At 41.4% G+C, this 23,999-nt stretch overlaps 1 protein-coding gene across 1 annotated transcript in view; it reads right to left on the minus strand.

Moving 5' to 3' along the window:
• Positions 1–12,108: 12,108 nt before the first annotated feature.
• The window catches only part of BRAF (B-Raf proto-oncogene, serine/threonine kinase), a 74,270-nt gene continuing 62,379 nt past the window's right edge, over positions 12,109–23,999 (minus strand). Inside the window, exons 11-19 of the mRNA XM_018563932.1 lie at positions 19,875–20,014; positions 18,673–18,790; positions 18,393–18,477; positions 16,623–16,799; positions 15,734–15,780; positions 15,300–15,418; positions 14,931–15,062; positions 14,218–14,352; positions 12,109–12,390 (exon numbers count right to left, since the gene is read on the minus strand). Of these exons, the coding sequence (XP_018419434.1) occupies positions 12,109–12,390; positions 14,218–14,352; positions 14,931–15,062; positions 15,300–15,418; positions 15,734–15,780; positions 16,623–16,799; positions 18,393–18,477; positions 18,673–18,790; positions 19,875–20,014 (1,235 nt within the window). The remainder of the gene's footprint in view (positions 12,391–14,217; positions 14,353–14,930; positions 15,063–15,299; positions 15,419–15,733; positions 15,781–16,622; positions 16,800–18,392; positions 18,478–18,672; positions 18,791–19,874; positions 20,015–23,999) is intronic.

The raw sequence follows: 23,999 nt of genomic DNA on the forward strand, positions 1-23,999 counted from the left end.
TTGTTATCTCCTGTGGGATAGCAATAAATCTTTATTGGGATAGCAATAAAGTTAGGTGACATTTTTTTTTTAATTTTTTTTTTTTTTAATTCAAAAAAAATAAAAAAATAAAAAAATAAAAAGGTGATTAAAAAGTAAAAAAATATTAAGAAAAATTATTAAAAAATAAGAAAATTATATGTCAGCAATAGTTATGTCAAAGTTTGTCATGTGTTCCCATTCACACAGCAAATCTAGAAATAATTCTAGAATATTTCTTACCTTTCCTGCTATTTCTTTGAAGGAGGTTTATACACAGCACTCTGTAGGCAATTTATATTATATTATACACTGAGTGGCCAGATTATTATGACCACCTGACGTTTGTAGGCAAATTAGCTATAATTTCACGCTGAAGTTGCTAGAGGGCCAGACCTTTATAAATAGGGAAGCAGGCTGTTTACCACGACAGTAGAAGTGATTTTTCTGAAGATACGGGTAAACAACGCGATTTAACAGCCTTTGAACGTGGGATGATTGTTGGCGCTCGGAGCCATGGAGCGAGTATCAGCAAAACAGCAGAATTCGTTAAATGTTCAAGAGGGGCTCATTGTTAAAGTGTTTAAAGACTGGACTGTCAGCTGGGTCTGAACGTGCAAATTGTGGCCGTTAGCGACTAGTCAATGTTAGGGCAGAACGGAGAGTGGCAAGACTGGTACAAGACAACAGGTCAACAGTGCAGTGTCATATTCCTCGCATCACCTTTCAACATCTCGTGGAGTCACGAGGCGGCCCAACAAAGTCATCTCGTGGCCCAACGAAGTACTGATGGGATGGTCATAATAATCTGGCCACTCAGTGTATGTGCAAATAATGGTTAGCTAGAGGGAATGTTTATTTATTTTTAAGTGCAATAACATACAATGTACTACCCAAGCCTGGAGATTTGTTAGGACAGACAATCCTGCACATCTAGTTTACAACTGATAATGAGGTCCGCCAGCACAGTACAGGCAGGGTTAACTATGGTAAACATAAGTCCCCAGCCCCTTACTTAATACTACATATAAGTATAAAACTAAGAAACATTTAGCATCTAGAGAGGGGACAGGGATGGCTTGTTTTAAAAGGTCTTCTACTGCTCGTGTTTAGAATATGTAAATTATTTAATGTCCACAGTCTGGGTTTGAGTGCACTTTAAATAGGCTTTATACAGGTTTTTAGCAAGATAGACACAGCACTGCTAAAGCACGTTTTAAGCGACAGCAAGCACTCTCTATTGAACACTTGATGACTGAAGGGTGCTTTAAAAAGAGAATGTATAGTGTTTCTTGCTATATAATGTCTGTTTATAGCTGTCATCTGAATAGCAGGATCTCGGGTTACATACATACAGTATATTTCTAAAAGTATTGGGATGCCTGCCTTTCCACGCACAAGAACTTTAATGGCAGCCCAGTCTTAGTCCGTAGGGTTCAATATTGGGTTGGCCCACCCTTTGCAGCTATAACAGCTCCAACTCTTCTGGGAAGGGGTCCACAAGGTTTAGGAGTGTGTCTATGGGAATGTTTGACCATTCTTCCAGAAGCACATTTGTGAGGTCAGGTACTGATGTTGGACAAGAAGGCCGGGTTCGCAGCCTCCGCTCTAATTCATCCCAAAAGTGTTCTATCGGGTTGAGGTCCGGACTCTGTGCAAGCCAGTCAAGTTCCTCCACCCCAAACTCTCTCATCAATGTCTTTATGGACCTTGCTTTGTGCACTGGTGCACAGTCGTGTTGGAACAGGAAGGGGCCATCCCCAAACTGTTCCCACAAAGTAGGGAGCATGAAATTGTCCAAAATATCTTGGTGTGCTGATGCCTTAAGAGTTTACGTCACTGGAACTAAGGGGCCAAGCCCAACCCCTGAAAAACAGCCCCACACCATAATCCCCCTACACCAAACTTTACACTTGGCACAATGCAGTCAGGCAAGTACAGTTCTCCTGGCAACCGCCAAACCCAGACACGTCCATCGGATTGCCAGAGAAGCGTGATTCGTCACTCCAGAGAACACGTCTCCACTTCTCTAGAGTCCAGTGGTGGCGTGCTGTACACCACTGCATCCCACGCTTTGCATTGCACTTGGTGATGTAAGGCTTGGATGCAGCTGCTCGGCCATGGAAACCCATTTCATGAAGCTCTATACGCACTGTTGTGCCAATCTGAAAGCCACACGAAGTTTGGAGGTCTGTAGTTTCTGACTGCAGTTGGCGACTTCTGCTCTTCAGCATGCGCTGACCCCGCTCTGTCATTTTGCGTGGCCTAAGACTTCCTGGTTGAGTTGCTGTTGTTCCCACTAACAGGTGACGGCGGAATATTTAGTAGCAAGGAAATGTCACGGATGGACTTATTGCACAGGTGGCAACCTATCTATTCACCGAGCTCCTGAGAGCGGCCCATTCTTTCACAAATGTTTGTAGAAGCGTCTGCATGCCTAGGTGCTTGATTCTATACACCTGTGGCCATGGAGGTGATTGGAACACCAGAATCTAATGATTTGGAGGGGTGTCCCAATACTTTTGGCAATATATCATACATCTGGAAAAGTCAGCTATGTAACTTTTCTAGAAGCATCATTTACAATAGCAACCAACACAGCTAGTGCTGGGCTTTCTTACTGCCCACTCTCCAGCATTCTCTGATCACAATAGAGAATGAAGTTACCTTGTAGTAAATGTTTATAGTATAATAATCAGGACTATAATGGCCACAACACCAAAAAGAACTCAAAAATCTTCAATGGAATACAAGTAAGGTGACATCACCTCACTTGTAGTCCGTTCATTCATTCTTCCTCCCGCCCATGTTACTGAATCCACATAAAAATGTACACACATAGGTACATTTTTTCTTTTATGAAGAAGTGTGCATTTGTTATTTTTCTAAAGGTTGCATTTCCTATTAACCCTCTTGTGACTGGTTCTCTTTTCAGGCATGTTACAGTGCAAGAAGCTCTTTCATTTTAGGTTACAAGAAAAGCCACAAAACAATATCAACTTGCCAACGAGAGGAAAAACATTTCTAAAACCAACATTATGTGAAGAAAGATTGTAAAATTGACAGTTGCATTTTAAAAGGTGGTTTAATGGACACAATGTAAACATTTATAAATATGGTCTTTATTATAATTTATACACCACTTTTATACATTACCCCCAAACATTTCCAACCTGAATGATCACTGGTAAGTCAGTGACTTGAAAGTATGTACAGCAACATATGATGGGGCAGTCTGTGAGCATTATTCAAAGTGTGGATGTACCTTCGGATAAGAGACTCGGTGCCGGAGACTTGTTGAACACAGGCAGATGCAACGACCTGAAAAAAAAAGATTATCGGATGGTTCTAAGGAGCCGCTGAGACCAATGCAGGGTGCCATAAGGCTGCTTCAAAGTTTATTGAATGCAGGGGGAAGCATCCACGGCATTCCAGCCATTGTGTAACAAGTCCCATGAGGCATTGCAAGACTGACAGCCTCAGACATGACTCTTAGAGGCAGAGCATCATGGGAATTGTAGCTTCACCATAGCTGGGTTGCAGAGGCTTCCTTCCCTTGATTTAACGGATTCACAGAATACATATTTTGTCTTAATATATATCGCCTATAGCAAAGTCCAATAATAAAGGAAAATCATTTGTAAGTACATTTGCCTGGGATAAAACATAGCATTCCTACATCTGTACAGCCCTGGTGGCCAGCTTACACTTAATTTTTTTTAAACACATGGCACATGCAAAGAAGTTAAAGTATATATAACCCAGCTCCCTCATTATCTCATCTCCTTTACATGAGGGTTCTGTAGTTCGTAGCTGTGAAAGCTAACATTGTTTGAGATTTCAGTTTGGGCACAGGAAGTACAAGGGCACTGGATTTCTGGCAGGATCACCAGGTATTTTCTGTAATTGCAGAAAATGTACATAGCCTGAAAGAAGAAAACTAATGCAGCTACCACATTGAATGATGAATAAGCTGCAATATATTAGATTGTTGTTCCTGGGCTTGGATGCACTTTACAAAAAAATGGTGCAAATCTGCTGGAAAATGTATTATTCATGCAGTCAAATACAGATTCACAGGCCGACACAAACTTTGACCTGTTAAAAATAATTACAGACTTAAAGCAGTAACTAAGGCTGACTATACACTGCTCTATTTTTTTCCTTCAACAGGCGGGCTGAATGAGAAAAAAAAAATAGAGCAGTTTCCTCCATCAACACTTTGAGTGTGTCGATCGAGGAATCCCGATGTCTGCATTGTATTCCGACAGTGGCCGCAGGCACAATACCGGACCAGAGCCGGCAGCTCATTGGCTGCCGGCTCTGGTCGTACAAAGATTTTCCAGCCGGCTCCCTAGATCAGCTGATTGATGGATGCCAGCAGAAAGGGTGCCGACAGCGGTGCGCACTGTGCGAATTTCGATCTGTTCCTCAAGAACCAGACGAAATTCGCACTGTATAGGCACCTTAAGTTTTATGGGAGAATGGGAATGCATTGCCTGAGGTATGGGAGGTTTCAGTCCTCATTGGGGATGACAAGTAATGGTCACAATATCTCACCCTGCTTGCCGGTCTAAAGCTGGTCATGGAGTGAAATTCTAAATCTGTTAAAATCAGCAAAATGTAACACTATCTTAACTGATCAGAATCGGACTCCATGACCAGCAATCTGTACTGAGCTGGTCTAACTGTATATCATTCTTATTATATAATCTGGCCCTTACAGTTTATCCCCTTCATGTCCAGAGGACACTGAAGCCTAGATCTTCCAGACCAAGTCCAGCAGTCAGTATAATAATTTACACTTTAAGCATACAAAAGGCTATTTTTAAGATACACTATTGTTGTTTATAAGCCGACAAATGGGGGAAAACAATAGCATTTTTTATTTTACACACAACTCTTTATTCAATCTAATAAATTACTCAAAGTATAAAAATCCAACTGACAAATTTAGTCTTGAAAACCAATCACAGTATACACCAACAGAATCAGAGTTCAGGGCTCCTTAGAATAACCCAATAAGCAGAAAGCAAGTACATAGCTTTTTCTTTTTTTACTTTATAGTAAGGGTCAGTCCACTGGAGGGGGGTTCCTGTGATCTGAAACATCTTCTGACTTTCTGCATCTGTCAGGTATTCTTATGGAGAGATCTCTTCGGGTTCCCAGCTCCACCTACTGGCTGTGGATATAACAAAGGGCTTCACTCTGCCTGTTGAAATTCCATGGTGTAGTGGGCAGAGCTGGTAAGCTTGGCAGAAAGATCACATGCTGGCATCCCTGAAACAAAACATATAAGAAACCAGAGAGAGGCCCAGGCCACCGGTACCCACCAATATGAGTGGACAGACCCTTTAAAATGTATCTGTCACCCAAACTCAGTGTTGGCAGCCATCTTGTCCATCCAACATTCTTCATCAGTTTACTGGGAACTACTAGCCAGGTTGGGTTCTTCAGGACAAAATGGCTTCCCACCCTGTGTGCATGTATGACAGGTGATCTTTAAATCAGATTTCAAAACAAGCCATACCTGGCCATCCTACATATACACTTCTAATGATATGTACAATTGCTAGAAAGAGGTTCTGCAGGTGCCAGCTGAATACCGAATGACCACAGCACGGTGTCCATCTATTAGACGGCACCCAATAAAATATACAAAAAGGTGAAAGCAGACATGATTAAAAACGAGAGTAGATTCACTGAATGTATCGCCTCTTCCGGCTTTCCACGTCCATTCTTGCTCTCAGCAAATAAATTAAATAAATAGCATGAAATAAAGTTTCTAATGTACAAAAAAAAAAAAAAAACCTCATGTACGCGTACCGGGGGGCTTTTGGACTTATTGGTGGAACCAGCAGCTAGACACATAACCACACACACACACACACACACACACACACACATACATAAGACAGAATCTGGGCCGTGTCAGTGATCATTGTCATTGGGTCCAGACACCACTTGCACATTGTTACAGTGTGGGAACTATTTTTCCGCAAAATGCGGAAAAAACCCCAGAAATGACACAGGAAGAATACCGGGCATTGTGTGAAAGTGTCTGAAGGAAGTGCTGAATGTCCATTTTGAATCACTGTTAAGCGCATGGTGGGCCAATTATTAGAAACATCATAAGCAGGACCTTATAAAAGAGGGATAAAAGGAGGTCACTTTATCCTCACCACCTTACCGGAGGTCTCAATAGCTAAAAGGGAACTTCTAAAGTCTCCCCGTTCAGACCACACATGTTGGAGGTCATACGATACCGTACAGTTCCCTCAGTAAATAGATTAATTGGGTTACTGATGGACTGATGTGTGCTAAAAGATCAACATTGCAAGCCCCGGCCTTCACTGCTTAGCCACAGTTACAAGCATGTCCAAGAACAGGATGGGGAGTTTTAGGGAAAACCCCCCCACAGATGTTGGAGGTCATACAATACCGTATAGATCCCTCAGTAAATACCAGATTAATATAGTTATGGGGAGCATGTGATGCAGTGCCCAAGTCTGAGCAACCAATGACTAGGCCTGTACACTGTCCCTAGACCAGGAGGAGGAAGTTAACCCTGTACAATCTCGGACACAGAGCTTACAATGTGTTTGGACTGCTGGCTCCAAGAGAGGAATGAAAGCGTGGGGAGGGGCGGGGATGCACTTGTAAACGGAGTATCAGCGGGAGGGGGATTGTTCTTATAAGAGAACCTGACACTTTGCCCTGAATGGGAAAAATATTAATACTTAAGAAACTTAAAAGATAAAATAAAATCACGGGTGGACTGGATGTGTGCTAAAAGATTGACATTGTAAGCCCCGGCCTTCACTGCTTAGCCAAAGTTCCAAGCATGTTCAAGAACATGATCAGAAGTTTCAGGTACAAAAAAAGCATCCATCGATTATTGTTACAGCAAATCAATCAGAAGCTCCTCTGCATTCCTTTATATTGCACTTGAAACAAATGGAGACTTGGGCATGGGGATTAGCATGGGGCCTTGGTGGTTTGCACTCTACCCTGTACAGCTAGAGTCTTGTACTGGGTTCCCACCAGAGATGCTCTTTGCAAAACAACTGAAAGTTCTCCTTGTGTTTGTGGGTCTCTTTAACAAGCCAATTTAGGCTTCTACTTTGGTTGGCCCTACAGGCTAAATACCTATGGTAGGGAAAATTATGAGCAACTCTAAAAGGAGCTCTAAGGCAGAGACTGATGGAAGTAATCGATATCCTTAATGCATGGGTTCCTAACCAAGAATATGGGACTAGATCCCTGAATAACGGAAAGAAAAAAGGAAACGGGATTCTCTGCATTATTGAACCTGAAAACGGGGAAATCAATGGTCAGATGATATGTGTCTAACATTGTCAGTAACTTGACCTCAAATTCATATGTAAAGGAAAATTATTGACATCATTTAGTCACACTGGTACTGATAGGTCTGGTGGTGATGATGATTTTGGCAGTCTGATGAAAGAGAAAAGGGGTCACATTGGCCAACTGATTGTAAAAAGTTTCAGAACCCTTGCTTTATAGCCTAGTTGAATTTTTTAGCACTACGGTATATAAAAGTGTAATAAAACAAAGTAAATGTACACAAGTTTTTATATGCCAAAAGGGTAATGCCATTAATTCTGGCCTGCTTCTGATAACCACCTTTCCCTTTCACCCCAACATCATGGTGGAATTAAAATACTTCAATCTCATAATATGCATACAGAAAAGATATAGGAACTGCCCCATCACACAATCCAACAAGGACCAGTTTTTCCTTCAGACACTTTCATGCAAAAGACCCGGAAAGAATATCTGCATTATCAGGGCCATTACCATTCATCTCGAATGTAGTACCTGCACATCGAGTGCTGTGAGCATTCAATAAACAAAAACAACCATTCTCTCCTTTAGATGGACAGTAGGAGCAGAGCAGAAGTCTTGGAGCCGAATTGGAAACAAAGATGGATGCGATGAATGAGACTATCTAGTATGGAATGTATACCATTTTTTTTTCTTTCTGGCAGCCAGCCATCCTTTCTGTATGATAAGAAGGTCCATAACCACATCCTTCAGAAGAACAAAATAAAATAGAGTCAACGGAAAACAACAAGATGTAGGGAAGGAGTAGAAGTGGACAATCCAAATTAGCAAAAAAGGGCTGGAATGATTGAATAAAATGCAGAATCTCCCTTGAGAAAAATTCTTCTTACACAGCTGGATCAAAAAAATAGATTTCTTCTTAAATTCAAGAGTCCCATGGAAGCATTTTAACATTAAGTGCACCCAAGCAGAAAGAGAAGGGGACAAATAATGGGCAGGGAATATTTATGAAACAATGGCAGAAAATGTAATTGAAAGTCAGGGCTGTAGCTGTAGAGCTCCTTATCACTAAACAGGGTGCCTTACCTTTTATATTATTGCTCTGCAGTTGGCATTCTTGATACATTGATCAGTCCTGATCTGGGTAACAGTTCCTATAGGCTGTAGTGGTGGAACCACAATAAAGCGGTGGAGATTCGGGCACCATGGCTCAGAGTGTGCACTGCAGGGGGAACCCTCCAGAAACATCACCCCCCTTCCTCCCACCCACCCACACTGGCTGATTTGACAGCACAGAACCTTCTTGTGTCTTGCCTAGTACTGAGCCCAATGCGGAGCAAATCTCCTTCCAGTCTCACGTGACTTCATCACATGATACCAGCCTGGTCCCCTGGAGAATACCCTTCTCCGAGGCTGCATCCTCCAAAACAGGAAGACAAAACAGGGATCATGAAACCCAATTTTGAACACTTCTTTGCTCTGCTACCTTGGCTTCCAGTAAAGTCTGACACATTCCAACTATGAGTATAGAAAAGAAAAATCTATATTTAGTATTTTAACATAATTCAGAAGGCATTTTCTTTTTTTTGTGCTAAATACTTTGTCTTCAAGGAACTCATTTGAGGGCAAGTCTACTCAAAACTCAAATTATAGTATTGAATGGACACTGGCAAGTTATATAAAATCGCCAAGATTTCTCATCTTTTGCGAGCCCCAAGACCCTAACCTGCTCTTTCCAACACAAAAACCATTAAAAAAAGAGTGTCCCTCAGTGGTTGTTGGATTGTGGATATGAAATTATACTACAGATCTACCATTGGGAGCACAACATTATTTTTGTGCTCTGTATTGGCCACTAAAATTATAACATAGTTGCACATTCTGGTAAAGCTATATTGCCATCGGGGTCTTTAAGCAAACACTGTCAGGGGAGTTTACCAGCTTAGGTCCTCCAACAAAAATGTTGGGGTTGCCTTAACTTTTATTATTGTGGGTTGCTTGACTTCTCATTTTCAATATTGCAAAACTGAAAAAGGTTTAGGAGGCTAGTTGGGCTTGTTTGTGAAATTTGGAAAAAGGTGACTTTAGGGTTTTACAAAAAAAAGACAATGGCTGTTTGCTATGGGCAGGACTTTTACATTTACTAACTGCAGGAAAATCAGCTACCCCAATGGCTTCTGATTTACAACCACAATCTGTCCCAAGATAAGGATAGCCAAATACCTTCCTATACATGCTGATTTGCATCTTACTTCTCTTAGCTTTCTTTTGATACGTCAGTAGGAGCTACTGTTTGCATACAGCATAATCCTGTGCAAGGATGACAGAAAAGCTCCATCATTCCCAAGTGAATGATCATGCAGATCTCTAGCAAAGCTATTATCAAGAAACGGTTCCTGTTCATAGCATTTAATCAAGTTTGGTCTCTTATTCGCTACACAGCTAAAAGAAAACAAGTAATCCATTTAGTCTGCTCTAGTTTTTTTTTAAATCCCCTCAATTTATGGGGGATGCATTATTAGACTGTAAACCTTAGACTAGCTGCAGACTTGGCTTGTGGTTGACTAGGATGTGTTCCCAGAGGTCAGTGTGTCCACAGTGCTTTTGTCGATCAGAGCAGTTACAACCAAATCAGCCAATGTTAAGCTTGTGTCTACAAAACACATTCTTCTTCTTATACAGCTACTAATATTAATAAATTAAAAAGATAATTTATAAAAAGATATGTCCAAAAAGGAACGTGGATTCCGAATCCACCATCTTCTTACAATGTCTAGGGACTGTCATGGAATAGAACATCCTCCCACCCACAGATCTGGGCTGCACCCAAAGTTTTTCATCTTCATGCTATACCGTGGAGTTCGAGAGACCAGATTAACTGCCCACTCCTATGAAGAATACAACAGGGGGGTATAATATAACTGAGCAAAATGCCCCAAGAGATAGGTAGTGGTTGAGTAGTAGGAACCTGAGGGCTAAACACCATACTATGGTTTAAAAGTAATTGGTTTTGGATGGACTTAACCTTTATTGTGGACCTGTACCAAGATTTGAGTTGCACTAATATTTAGGCTACTAATTCCCTAAGATCTATTACATTTGCAGAGGCATGCTCTCTAACAATAGAAAAGTCAGCCCCAAATGGACAGCTCTGCTGTCCAGAAAGATCTTCTAGCCAATTACTTACAGCCTTAGCCTAATAAGATAAAGAGTAAAGCTCCACAACCCAAAGAAACCAATTAGAGTTCACCTTCTGGTTACCTAACAAAATACAGATAGTTGCTATGGGTTACTATACTTCCAACGCTCAGGTTTGCATCTTGTGCTGTTTACTCCTTAAAATGGGAGAAAATGGATGTAGTGGTGAGGACTAAGGGTGGGGCCTAGTTGAGTTGGGGTGGAACTAAGGAGATCCAGCATTTTATTTTCAAAGTTTTGAGAGGGGTGGGGAAAAAAAAAAAAAAGAGCAAAAATAATTTAAGCAGACAGTCCTGTTATGATTGGAGCAGAATCCACAGAGATCACGAAGGCCCCAGTGTTAGTATCTTAAGAGTCAGAAAACACAGTCTCTGCAGTGAAGATCCGCCTTGTTCCCAGGGCCACGCCTCTCCTCTGCTGCGTGTACACTGGTAGGGGTGTACAGACGTTTCTGCTGGTCCCTCTCCAACCCTCTCCCCCCTCTTGTTTCATTGATGGTTCATGCTGCTCCCTTTTAATGTGGGTGTGTTATCTGCTTTTTTGTATGTAGTCCCAGTGCTAAGAAACTAGAGGAACACGAGACTTAAAGAAGTAACAGAGGTGCTTGTGGTGACTGTGCAGTTACTTGAAGGCTGTAAATTCTCCTGCAGAGGGAGTACAAAAGAATCACAAGTTTATTAAAGAAGATGCTAGTCTGAGAAGTATTAAAGAACAAACTATAGACAGGTTAGTAATGGAAGGAGGTACAACAAAGACGATCAACAACACACAAACATGTAGAAAATGTATAGTGCTCCAGAAGACGGGGGATCTGAATGAGGAAATTAAGACAGCCAATTGAATTAATTACAGTTTAGCCTTGCAATAGATGAGCAGCTAATGACAAGTCCAGCACACTGTATATGTTTTGTGTCTGTATCTTATCAACAGTGTTTAAAGTTGTACTCCAGGCATAAATAAACACCACCATAATGATGTTCTGTATTCATTAAATGTACTTCGTAAATGCAAGCAGTCTTAGTACATGAATTTTACTTGGCACAAGCCTCTTGCAATCTCTATACAACAGAGCTCAGGCGGGGTGAGGGAGAAGCAACACAAGGAACCACTCAGATGTGATGCAGTGCTCATGTACAAGGAATATGCTGATAGGAGGCGAGGAGGAGAGTGCAGAGTGACAGACCAATGGCATCAGTCTGCTGCGCCCCCTTTCATTGTTCAGTCACATGCTGGGGGAAGGAACTTGACCTGTAAGTGTTGCTGAACAGTGAAAAGGAAACTATCAGGCCTCCTGCCCTGCCATAGAGGGCTGTGCTTTGTGGCAGAGCTGTATAAATTTCAGAATTGAATGGATAGAAATACAAACCATTTGACAGGTAAAACAGTTCTCATACAGTGTTTCATTTGTGTATTCAGCAGTTTGCCTGGAGTTCAGCTTTAATGGCACACAAAGCTGTTTGAATGAAATTAAACCCAGGTTATGTCCTCCTGCTTCAGACTTGCCCTTTAAATTGTACCTGTATTAGTGTCAAATGCACTCAACCAACCTTGCGAATGGACAAGTTATACATATATTTATTACCATTAGACACCTGATAAATCTAAAACACAATAAAAATGAAGGCAGCCAGCATTCCAGAAGTGTATATACAAATAATTACCAGAATATTTACAAAGACAGACTGTACAGCTATTGATGCGTGGTGTGTACAATGGAGCATCACACAGACATTTACAGACTCCTGCCAGCAGGGAATACAGACTGAAGTCTTCTGTCTGGAAGCCGGCTCGATTTAACGATGGCTCAGATGCACTGCGGTGAATTTTTGGCAATGACCGGGCCAGGAGTTCAATGGAGGCAAGAATCTAAAAAGGAGAAGAAAGAGACAAGGTTTGGTGGCTTCTGTAAGACAGCTAACAGAAAAGCTTCCATCAATGAGGCTGATAGAGTTTATCCAGCTTTAAAGTGGATGTAAACCCTAACAGAACGACACTTAGCTTGCTAAAGTTCTATGTATCAAAATAAAATTTGTAGCATATTCTGCATTTTGGTGCTGCTGATCTCCTGCAGCCTTACTACAGGCACTTCCTGTCTACAGGCACTTCCTGTCTACAGGCACTTCCTGTCTACAGGCACTCCAGTGATGTCTGTATCCCATTCCTCAGTGCAATTTTTCTGACAGTGACAACAGTGGACCATGCCTGTGTAATGTGTTGAAAAAGCCTCTAATAGTGTCCACCAGAAGTCCATGTAATGTAGCGACAATACAGAAGCACAATTGAGAGACAGGGACACCCTATGACAGGAAGTGCCTTCACAAGGATCTTCACGGAAGGTGTTATTTTAATAAAAAATTCTGAATACAGTTTTTTAAATTATATGAACATGTTAAACATTTGTAGGAGTTTTAGGCCTGGTTCACACCTGGGCATTTCACGCTCAACATGTGAAAACCAATTGATTGCCTATGGGCATGGTTCCCACCTGGGCGTTTAAAGGCGCGTAGGAACGCGCTGCAAAACGCCCTACGCCCAAAGAAGTACAGGAGCTTCTTTGGGGCATATTTGCCGCGTGTATCCATTAGGATACAGCCGGATAGCCCTCGGAAACACGCGTTTGTCGCGCGTTTCTTTTACCGCAGATCTCGGTAAAAACACGTGGCGCGAAACACGCGGCAAACGCGCATATTCCGTACGCCTAGGTTGTACTTTAGGTTAAAAGCTTCTTGAATAACTGAGCAATGAATGCAATCACATTAAAGCCCAACTCCAGGCTCAACCCTCCCCCCCCCCCCCTCTCACCGGCTGCACCACGTTTTCATAGTATGTTCTCCGGCTTCCAGGTGGAACGACATTGGGGGGGGTGCCATTGCACCCAAATATCAAACTTAAAGCAGGGCAAGCACAGGCAACAAATAATCTTGTGTGTTTTGTTTAAGAGATCAGATTCTTAGCAGATTTGCAGCTATCCATGCTTGAGTCATCGAAACAAATATGTAAAACACCTCTGCCACTAGACACACACACAAAAAAAAAGTTTGCTTGGACAGGACTGCATAAAATGCATTATTCCACCTGATGGCAAGAGGTAGCTTGCACCTGTTTTCTAAAACAAATGAGATGGGGGGGAAAAAAAACTCTAGCTAACCTAATCAATCTGTTTCTGTAAGCACTGAACACTGCATGCTGGGAACTGTAAGTTACTAAGAGCTGCTTAAGCCTTTTCTGTACCCACTTCCAGTTAAAGCTACTTGTATTGGACCGATTTCCAGTAAAAGCTGAACTCCAGGGAGATGTAAAAGCAAATGGACTTTTACTTACATTTCCCTCACTCCCCCAGTAGCTGGCGCTCTCCTCTTCCCTCCAAAGTCCTCACTTACAATGCAGGATTACTAGTCCTGCATTGTAGGTGACCACAACTGCTGGAAGAAGTGCCGAATAAGCTTCAGCAGTCAAGTCGTATGGAAAGGAGGATTGATAAATCGCAGTGCACACGATTTATCTATTTATAGCACAGCAGCTGACACTGTTTAGTGTCATCAGTGGATTTACTTTAGGAGAAGATTTTGCACAGTACTATATATATTTAGCCTCCTAGGCAAAAACAAGCAATTAACCCTTGTAGTGTGGGGGAAACCCCACTAGAAGGGTAGGTGTCTTAGTTCCCTGGAGTTTCTGCTAAAGCTACTTTACCTGTGGAAATAGGGGCCGCTCATCCCTCTTTTTCTTCAGACAGTCCGCCATTAACCTCTTCATCGCTTTGGGACAGTTGCTTCGAACTTTGCTAAAGTCCGGAGAAAGATAACCTCGGCCAACCATAAATATGATCTGACAGGATTAGGAAAAAAGCAGCTTTCAAAAAAAGAACAGTAAAATGCTATATTCATGTGATGTCACAATACCATTCCTAACCAGGAATTCAGCCATTGAAAAGATAAGACTCCACCCCCTTAGCCTTTCTATTGGTCAATGAAGTCATAACATTAATAGGCTCAGGAGGCAGGATCAAGCATAAATTTAAAGAGAAAGACTCAACATAACTGCCTGTATCTATGGACTTCTAGATAATTGGACCATTATTATCATACTTCGTGGGGAAAAGCAACCAAATTCCAATTTTATTGTAAACCAATAAAACACAGCGCTTAGGGCAATATATATATATTTTTAAAAAAACACAAAAATTTTGCAAATATTAGTGTGCAGTATATGCATATGTATTTATATCTATCTAAACTGGTGCCAAAAAGAACCCTTCCAAAGTGAAGTCCACTCTCCACAATATTCACTTCCAGGAGAACAACAAGTTTAGGTGAGAAACGATGTCGTATGAGGCATAGAAAACAAATGATACCATATTCTGGCTTTTTACAAAAATGAACAAATTCTTGGAAAGGACAACATACCTGGTCTCTGTTGTTAATATTCTGATATGGTAGCTGCCCAGTCATTAATTCATATTGTACAATCCCGAACGCGTAGACATCTGACTGAAAGCTGTAAGGATTTTTGTCCTGCATTCTGATGACCTCTGGAGCCTAATGGCATATCACCGTATGAAAATTACTATTTTAATAAAAGCAGAGAAACAGACACATGGCAACAATGTTTCACAATATCAATCTAATGTCATAATAAAAAAAAGAATTCTGTAGTGAATAATGATAACACAACACCAGAAAATCAATATGGTCAGGACTCCAAAGGAGGTATATAATGACATTGTATACAGATTACAAAATATGTTCTGTGAAAACAGAAAGGAATTCTCTCACCATCCATAGAATGGAACCTGATAATTGCTCAAACTGGTGTGAGCCACTCCACCGCGATTTCACTGTGGCAAGACCGAAGTCACCAATCTTTACCGTGAGGTCTTCATGAAGAAAAATATCTAGAGAAGGAAGTGGTTAAGGAGAGACAAGCCTTGTTCCTAAGAGAACAAATGCCAGACTATTCCTAAATGCCAGACTATTCCTAAATACCAGACTAAACAGGAGATCCCACCCATCCTGCCCGACCAATCGTGGTGGATGCAGGTATCTCACCCATCACCAACAGCAATCAGAGTGGATGTATGGCATCCTTCTGCCACAAGGGGTAGGGTGTATGAATGGGCATTCCCGACAGCAAGTAGAGACACTGGTTTAGATATATGCTCCAAAATGGTACCAGACAATCTTGCGCCTGCCATGTAGGAAAAGGATACTATTGCTTTTCAGATCTCGGTGGATGATTGACTTGGCGTGCAAATAGCTGAGACAAAAGAACAGATCAAATTAAAGCAGAAAGAAAAAGTTGAATAAAAAGAACTAGCAGTAGATATGGTTTATTAAGAAGCATATTATAGCCAGAGATGATTAGTAACAAAAGTGGATACGCTCAATTATGTGTTCAAGGCTTGGGGTCGGTGCTGGTCCCTCTCCCTGCCCTTACATAGCCCATCCACTGCCAACCCAGGAAAGACATACTGTATGGAAGCCACTGGTGCACCTACAATAGTGAACAGGTTGTTCCAGTGCTTACTACTACCATGGATACCAGGATGCTACCCAAGCAGAATAGTGAAGAAGCAAAAACATAAGAGTTCCAGTTTGGCAAGATGCAGGTCAAACCCACTCAATGTCACTACATTGGCCATAACCCCAAAAGAAGTCCACTTAATGCATCACTGCTAAAGATCTTTCTTTCATTCAAATAATTAGCACAAGAAGAAGGCTATGACAAGTTTTATGCTGCACTGAGTGCAGCAGGAAAACATGCGGTCAGCTCTGGTTAATAAATAGTGAAGAACCATGGTGGTATCTGAGGTCAAGCGGTATAGTCTTAATTCTTCTATTCTTAAAACCAAACCACACTTCTTTAACCTCTTGCCGTCCGCCTGTAGTAAAAAAACGGACGGACGGCACTGCTGCATTGGCGGGTTGTCCAAAAAGGGTATAAAATTCATTTCAGTACAGCGCTGCATGACGGAATAAATGTCAGTCAAAGTACCGCAGCGCTGAATACTGAAAAATGGCCTGGATGGGAAGGGGGTTTAACACCGCGGATGTCAACCTTACCCGTTTTAACGATTCATATACAAATGAGCTACTTACTCCATGCCTTGTGCTGTCTGTCGTGCAATGTCAATAAGCTTGATCATCTCAAATTTGGTCTCTATGATGTGTAGATGGTGGTAGAGGCTGGAACCCTCACACCACTGGGTCACTATTGCCAGCTGGGGTTTGGTAGAATAGCCCATGAAAAGCAGGATATTCACATGTCGAGTTTTCCTGTAACAGAGGGGCCAGTTAAACACATAACACTATTCAGTTCCAATGCATTCCTACAAGAAACTAAAAACAGGATTTTTTATTTTTGGCTTACCATAAAATCCTCTTTTTAGAGTTCATTAAGGGACACGAGTCAGAAGGAAGTCTGAGACACTTGCACCAACAAGGTGTTCAGAACTCCTCCACAGCCTGGCATCCATTGGGATCCTTGTGAGAAGCCAGCAGGAAATCTCCTTTAGGTAGGTGTGAGAGGAAAAGTAATGGCGCATGTGTGCACATAGGAGGTGACAGAGGCATGCTTCCGGAAAGTTCTTGCAACACAAGAGTGCGTACAACACATTTAAAAAGATGTTGCAGCTCCTCCAGACTTAAGGGTGCTGTTCACACATGCAATTGTGGCAGCACAGAAGCAGCAGACCCTCAGGGGGATACAGCAAACTACACCCGTCAGGCTCTACAAAAAGCCCCTCTGCAGCTAACAAATACAGGACACTAGGTGCCTGGAGAGTGCCACAAACAGAGCCCTGTGCCTGAAGGTAACATTACAAGCAGGCCCCACATCTTCATCACAGCAAGGTGTGGGGAAGGCCTCCAAGGCAGTGCCAAGGAACAGCCGATTCAGAAAACTGCAAAATTAGCACAAAAAAAAAAAAAGAAGAAGGTTTGATAAAAACGAATAAACTTCCAAGTAAAATGGGTTTGATTATCTCTGAGGAGAAAAGCCGTCCATGCTTCTAGGACACTAGCAAAAACAGAAGCATGATGAGAGTGGGAGAGGTTCTTCTATTTGTTGATCAACAGTTTTCTGTTGTCAGTGTCCAATTCTCCTGTAGGTAGCAGTATAACACAGTTGTCTCAGAATTCCTTGCTCTCCTGTGTTGCTTAATAAATGAATAAAATTCTAATTTTAACTCACATGATGCAGATAGAAGAATCATGGCCTGCAACGCAGAACTGCAGCGTAGCAAAGGAAGGTCACAGACCTGGTTAGGCTGTATGGCAGGGGTGTCTGGATCATACGATCGTGCAGAAGCTTGCCTACCCTTCGTCTCCTGCACATTCTTACTGGCCAGTGACACAGCCCATATAATGGGCCAATAGGAATGTGTTGGGGTAAGAGGTAGCAGCACCCAAAAGTGTCAGAGCAGCCAGAGATTTGAGCAAAATATAGGAGGCCACAGCAAGTATTTTTTCCAGATGCCAAAGTCTCTTTAAATGGAATCTAAAGGGGTTTTGTACATTTATTTATTACAGTCAAGACTAATAATAGAACTTTAAAATATAATGTTCTCTCAGTAGATGGAATATAAAGCTAATGTTTACATGTTTTCTCTGTTGCTTTACCCAATTTAGTAAAAAGGTTGTTTACAGAGTTCAATGGTTCAAGCAGTGACTCATTTCTTACCAGATAGCTGGAAAGGCAGGCAGCTGTGCTTTTAGGCTGATATAGTGTGACACAGTGCACTGGGGGGGATCTTTTATTGCGTGTTAAATGTTTATATGCAGGTCCATTATGGTTTCACTTTAAACCAGCAGCTTACACTTGATAAACGGGGTGGGGAGGGGGTTAGGTTAAAAAGACTAAAGACTCACCTGAGCACGCCTACTTCATTTTTAAAGGCTTGTAGTTGCTGAGGAGTTGGTGCAGTTACATTCAACATTTTCACAGCTACATCTCCTGAAACATGCAGACAGAAGAGTCGAGTCAGCAAGGCAACACTTTCTGTGAAAACTACAAATAACTGGATCAAGAAGTAAAACCACGTATGACGGAAAAGAAAGAAAAATTAAAAAGTCTCCACAATTCACGTTAATCTGATTTAATTTAAAGAGCATTAGGAGAACCATCAGAGAAACTGAAACAAGCCAGTACCATGCCACTTTCCCTTATATACTGTCCCAAAGGACCCAGATCCTATTCTCTGTCCAACCGTGATTTGCCCATCTGGAATTTCCCAGTCGTCACTCGAATCTCGACGCCCAAGTGTTTTCTGCAAAGACAACAGTGTTGAAAATCTGTTAACTTTTCTTTAGCACGCACAGGCAATTTCAAAGTGGACCTTAATCCTATGTCTCTATGTAAAGCTTAACAATAATTTTCTTCTGCCTATCAAAATGTATGGCCGTCAAATAACTACCTACAACTCAACAGTCTTTACAGAAAGAAGCATTGGGGAGGTGGGGGGAAAAGTGGACACTGCTAATAAACAGGATCTGTGTTAAGGCAGAGCTTGACTGGCTGGCTCAGTCACAATGTCATCCTTTGACAGCACCTTTGTGCTCTAAATTAGTTATAGACCAGTAGAGTCATATTATTGTTGATAGGGCTGAGGGGGAAGGATGGGGATTTTACACTTTCAGGGTAAGTGTAGACAACCTATCCAAGTGATCTCCCAACCTTTCGGTATGCTGGCCTCTGTTTGCTCAGAGCTCCCTGCTAAACTGCTTAGCAAAGTTTTAAAATCAGTACCAATGGCTAAAAGTATATGGACACCTATATGAGCTTGTTTAACAGCCCATTCCGTTGGCATGTATATAGGGTCAGCTTCCCCTTTGCAGCTCTAGCAGCTTTTTACAAGATTGTGGAGTATGTCTGTGGGAATTTGTGCCCTTTCAGCCAAAAGAGCATTTGTGAGGTCCGATACTGATGTTAGACCTGGCTTGCAATCTGAATTTTATTTCTTCCCAAAAGGAAGGGTTGAGGTCAGGGCTCTGTGCTGGCCACTTGAGTTCCTCCACATGAAACTTGTCAAACTATTTTTTACGGAGCTAAACGTATGTACATGATCTTAGTTGGGAGAGGTATTCACATATCTTTGGCCATATAGTTTATTTAGACACTTAATTCTACCCCAGAAATCCATTTAACAGCAGTGTCTTCCGAGAAAAAGTCAGCCATTGTTAGTGGGAGACTGTTATTTAGGAGCTTTTTATTGGGGATATCTGACTTAACAGTGTATGGTCTCATAGTGATATCACCAATTCCTGATTTCTCTATAAAGATCATATGTTAGTTAAGGTAACTAGAGGTCTTCCACCAAGAAAATGAAGGTGACAGGTGCATTGGATACCCACCACCCGACTCCTGTCTTCTGTGGAGGACGAGGAAGATTTGCGCTCTCTCTGTTGCCCTGGGGATTTCTGGAGAGCCTTCACATTGGTGAGGGATCCAGGGAGGGAAGCTGGAGGGGTCGCTGATAACCCTGGGGTGGAACCTGCCAAACATGACAACACAACTCTGAATAAAGAATTTATAAAAAATGCAAAATACACAAAAGTATATATATTTTTTTATTTAATCCGGCTTTTAACTGCCAATTTTAAGGTAAATAAGAATCCACAAACCTAAATCTGGGTTTTTCAGATATGCCACAATAATGAGATATACTGCAATTTTCTGTTTAGTTTAGGCCTATACTGCACGAAAATAAGGAGTACCAAAATCATGTGAGAACTTCTGATGGGAAAAAACAAAAACAAACTTATGTTGCAGGCCTGACAGTGAATGCCTCTCTGCCGAGTCTTTCAAAGCATTTTGTGGCCTTTGTCGCACAAAACTACAGACACATAGACAGTACTGTTTCAGTCTACTAGGACTCATCAGTGCAAGGCTGGTTTGCACATGTTCAGTGACTGTAGCCTGCCTCAGCAATCTTTTACATTATGGAAAATGTCCCCAGCACTACAGCACGCCCTAACACCCAAAGGATAACTGTACTTTCCGAGAAATTAGGTAAAATCCTATTGCCTAGTCCTTCCTGAATAGAACACCCAAATCAGACAGCCATATCCAGAGTGTCTCCTGTATTGGGAAGTCTATAAGTATACAAGTACCTTTGCATGGCTGTACTTTCCTTTGAAAGTACAGTTATCTTTTGACCTTTCCATATCTAAACCCTCAACCTAAAGTTAAATGAGCCCCAACCTCCAGACTTCCCCCTTAACCACTGACTACTGAAGCTATTTTTTTTTCCCCACACGCATGCCAAAATTGGAATTTATGTCTAGAAAACTACTTAAAACTCCCAAAACAATTATATATTTTCTGGAAGCAAAGGCCCTGTAGAATAAAAAAATGCAAGTGGCTTTTTTTGCACGATATTTGCACAAATGTTAATCATATGGATACTTTTAGGGAAAAAAATACACCAACATTAATTTAGGTGAACACTTTTAGTGCAAACACAATAGAATACCCAGTTTGATGGGGTTGCATTAGGTAAATGGATACCAAACATGTCAAAACTTAAAATTGTGCGCACCTGTGCAATGGTAAAAAAATACGGCACTCAAAATTGTCCATAAGCGAGACTATAAAAGCTTTTTGTGCTCACCAGTAAATATGGTTTTTGCATGTAGGTGCACTTGACGGACGTTTGCATTTGTATGTGCGTGTACATAGGGGTGGAGGGCTTAAAACATATTTGGTGTTTTTATGTAGGTCACTTTTATTTTTATAAACATTATGTACAATTTACTTTAATACCATCATATGTGGCGCAGCACACTTTTCAGCACCATACAAGTGATTGGGTGTCTTTACAAGCCCTCAATCACTTAATGTGAAAGCTGGGTGCCGGGTGCAAAAACCACTACCAAGAGCACGGCTGTACCAGACATTTCAATACATATGTCGATACTGAAGTGATTTTAAATCAGCTACATGTACTCTATTCTGGGCACAAAGAAAAAAGGTGTGCAAAGTTGGCTGCATTCAGAAAGCAGCCACAACTGGAGTAGAAAAGTCTGTCTGCTGCCAGCATGCTGCAGAGAATGACCCTTCCTCTCTGTATGGAAGAAAGTCTTTGACTTTAAACCATTATATATATTTTTAGGCAGTAGATGAATTGACATAAACATTTTCGTTCTTCACTGTCAGACTGTTCTTGTGACTTTCTGGTAACTTCAACTTCGTGGTCAACCTTCTCCTCTGAGGACTTCACCATGACTCTTCCTGCTGTCTTACTTTAGTATTCATCCAGATTGTTAAGGACACCTGCACACAGAGACCTACCCTGAACAGGCTATGAGACTGGGACTTTACTGACTAATCTGCAATAACTCAAATTCCTCTTCTGGAACGTAAAACGTAATTAATTCAAAGGAAATTGTTATTTTTTTGCTTTGGTGAAATACAAGCCAGCTATACACATTTAACAAAAGATACCACTGATCTCCATCCCAAATCACAATATAAAATTGCACTTCCTATCATAGCGCTTATTTAGTATCCTTATAAAAGGCTATACTGTTCACCTGCAGGCACGCTAAACTAGACGAAGCAGGCGGATATATATTTTTGAATTGCACTGTGGGTAATGCTCTGGTTGTTTCATAGTCTAACAGTCATCAAGACAAATAGACCAAACACTACAAAAAATGGAATATTTTTAATTCATAGCTTAATCCATGTGCAAGAAGGGTCTCATACCTAAAATATATAATACTCTTCCTGCTAGCTCACATAACCCAGTCATTATGGTGTAGAGTGCAATGGGTAGAGGATCAGCCCTGTAATGGCTGGAAGATCTGCAAACAAAACTCCAAATGTCAATATCTGCTTCTCTGAAACATGTCACTGCCTCGTGAATGTTCAGCTTTGCTCCAAGAGACTCCTCACTGTGCCCTAGGTGCATTCCGGGAGAAGGGACCTCATTCACATGTTCTGGTGATGCCTTAATTGGTCCGCCATTGGCAAGAGGAGTTTAAGATCAGTCAGGCATACCGACTACATTGCTTTCCTGAACTAAAGATGGGTCTATAGGACATTGGAAGATTTACTGTGCTGATCCTCATCTGGAATTGGCAGTAACCAGAACCCTGTTCCTGGGCAAGGAAACAATTACATACTACTGACTATCTCCCCAACAACACGCATTTAGATATAGAACGGTCAACGCCACCCTACACCTAGTAAGCATAAGCTATACCCGCAGGGGTAGTTCTCAAAAATCTGAAGAGGCATAGTGCAGATTGCTTACCGACCCTTCCCTAGCACCACCTGTTTAAATTAAATCAAATCATGAACAGACTTTTTCGGGATAACAGTCCCCAGGGAAGATAAATGATCTGTTCCACTTAACACCCTATATTTGTTATGAAGATTATGTAAGGCTGGCAAAAAAAAAAATGGATGAATAAATGTCACCAGCACACCACCAGTATTGCAGTCCAAAGAGTTAATTTATTGGAACGTCATGTCACTCAGCAATGTCATTGCTGAGCCCGATGAAGGGGATCCTGCGTTGCCCCGAAAGTGCTAGTTTTGGTGACATGACGTTCCAATAAACAAACTCTGGACTGCAATACTGGTGGTGTGCTGGTGACATTTATTCATCTTTATACTGTGTGGCGGCGCCATCCGCAGGTTTTTTTCCGGTAAGGAGTGCGACAAGGTATCTTTTTGTTTTTCCTTTTGGTAAAAAATTAGCACTTGGACTACGGTTCTCCTGTAAAGATTAACAATGCTTTATTGCTTGAACTTTTGTCAGACTGTAACACTCTTCTTATGTAACTACAAGTCACAATGATATGATGGCTCTGTCTGAAGTTGTCATAGACTACTCTGTGATCAATAGATAGCAGGCAGCACTTTAACGTTTTGGTCTCTGAAAGCCACCTTGTTCGGTCTACTCTGTATTTGTCAATCTTTCTTTTCTGTAATCACAAAAATTTGGAAATGGAAGAAAGTTTTTTTTCTCCAATAAAAAGTTTGTGATGAAAAATAAGATTGCTTTAAAACCACACTAAGCCAAACTAACTCGTAATAATTGGAGACGTCAGTGCTGACTCAGAAAGGTGACGTACAATCACAATCTTGTATGTGATTGGACGTGGCTTTGGTTTTTTATTAAGCAACATGAAAAAAAAAAAAGGCTGCCAACTCAGGTCAATGGAAGCGGTCATAATTGAACTGCATTAATAGGTAACAGTACACAAGACTGAGGAAGAGGAGCAGTGAGATACCAAAGTGTATACTATAAGTATTAAAAAATACTAAAAGAAAAAACAAAAAGAAAATAGTACACAAATATTTAAAGCAATTCCGTAGCTAAACTAAACCTGCGAATAAAAGTGTTATCCAAAAAGAAAAAAAGTACATACTTACTCTCCTGCCACCTGTTGTGCTACACACCACTCTACTGAAGTGGTGACACCCTGTTCAGCTACACACCACTCTACTGAAGTGGTGGCCCCCTG

Source organism: Nanorana parkeri, unplaced genomic scaffold, assembly GCF_000935625.1.
Source record: "Nanorana parkeri isolate BGI_ZX_2015 unplaced genomic scaffold, ASM93562v1 scaffold712, whole genome shotgun sequence".
NCBI classification, from domain to species: domain Eukaryota; kingdom Metazoa; phylum Chordata; class Amphibia; order Anura; family Dicroglossidae; genus Nanorana; species Nanorana parkeri.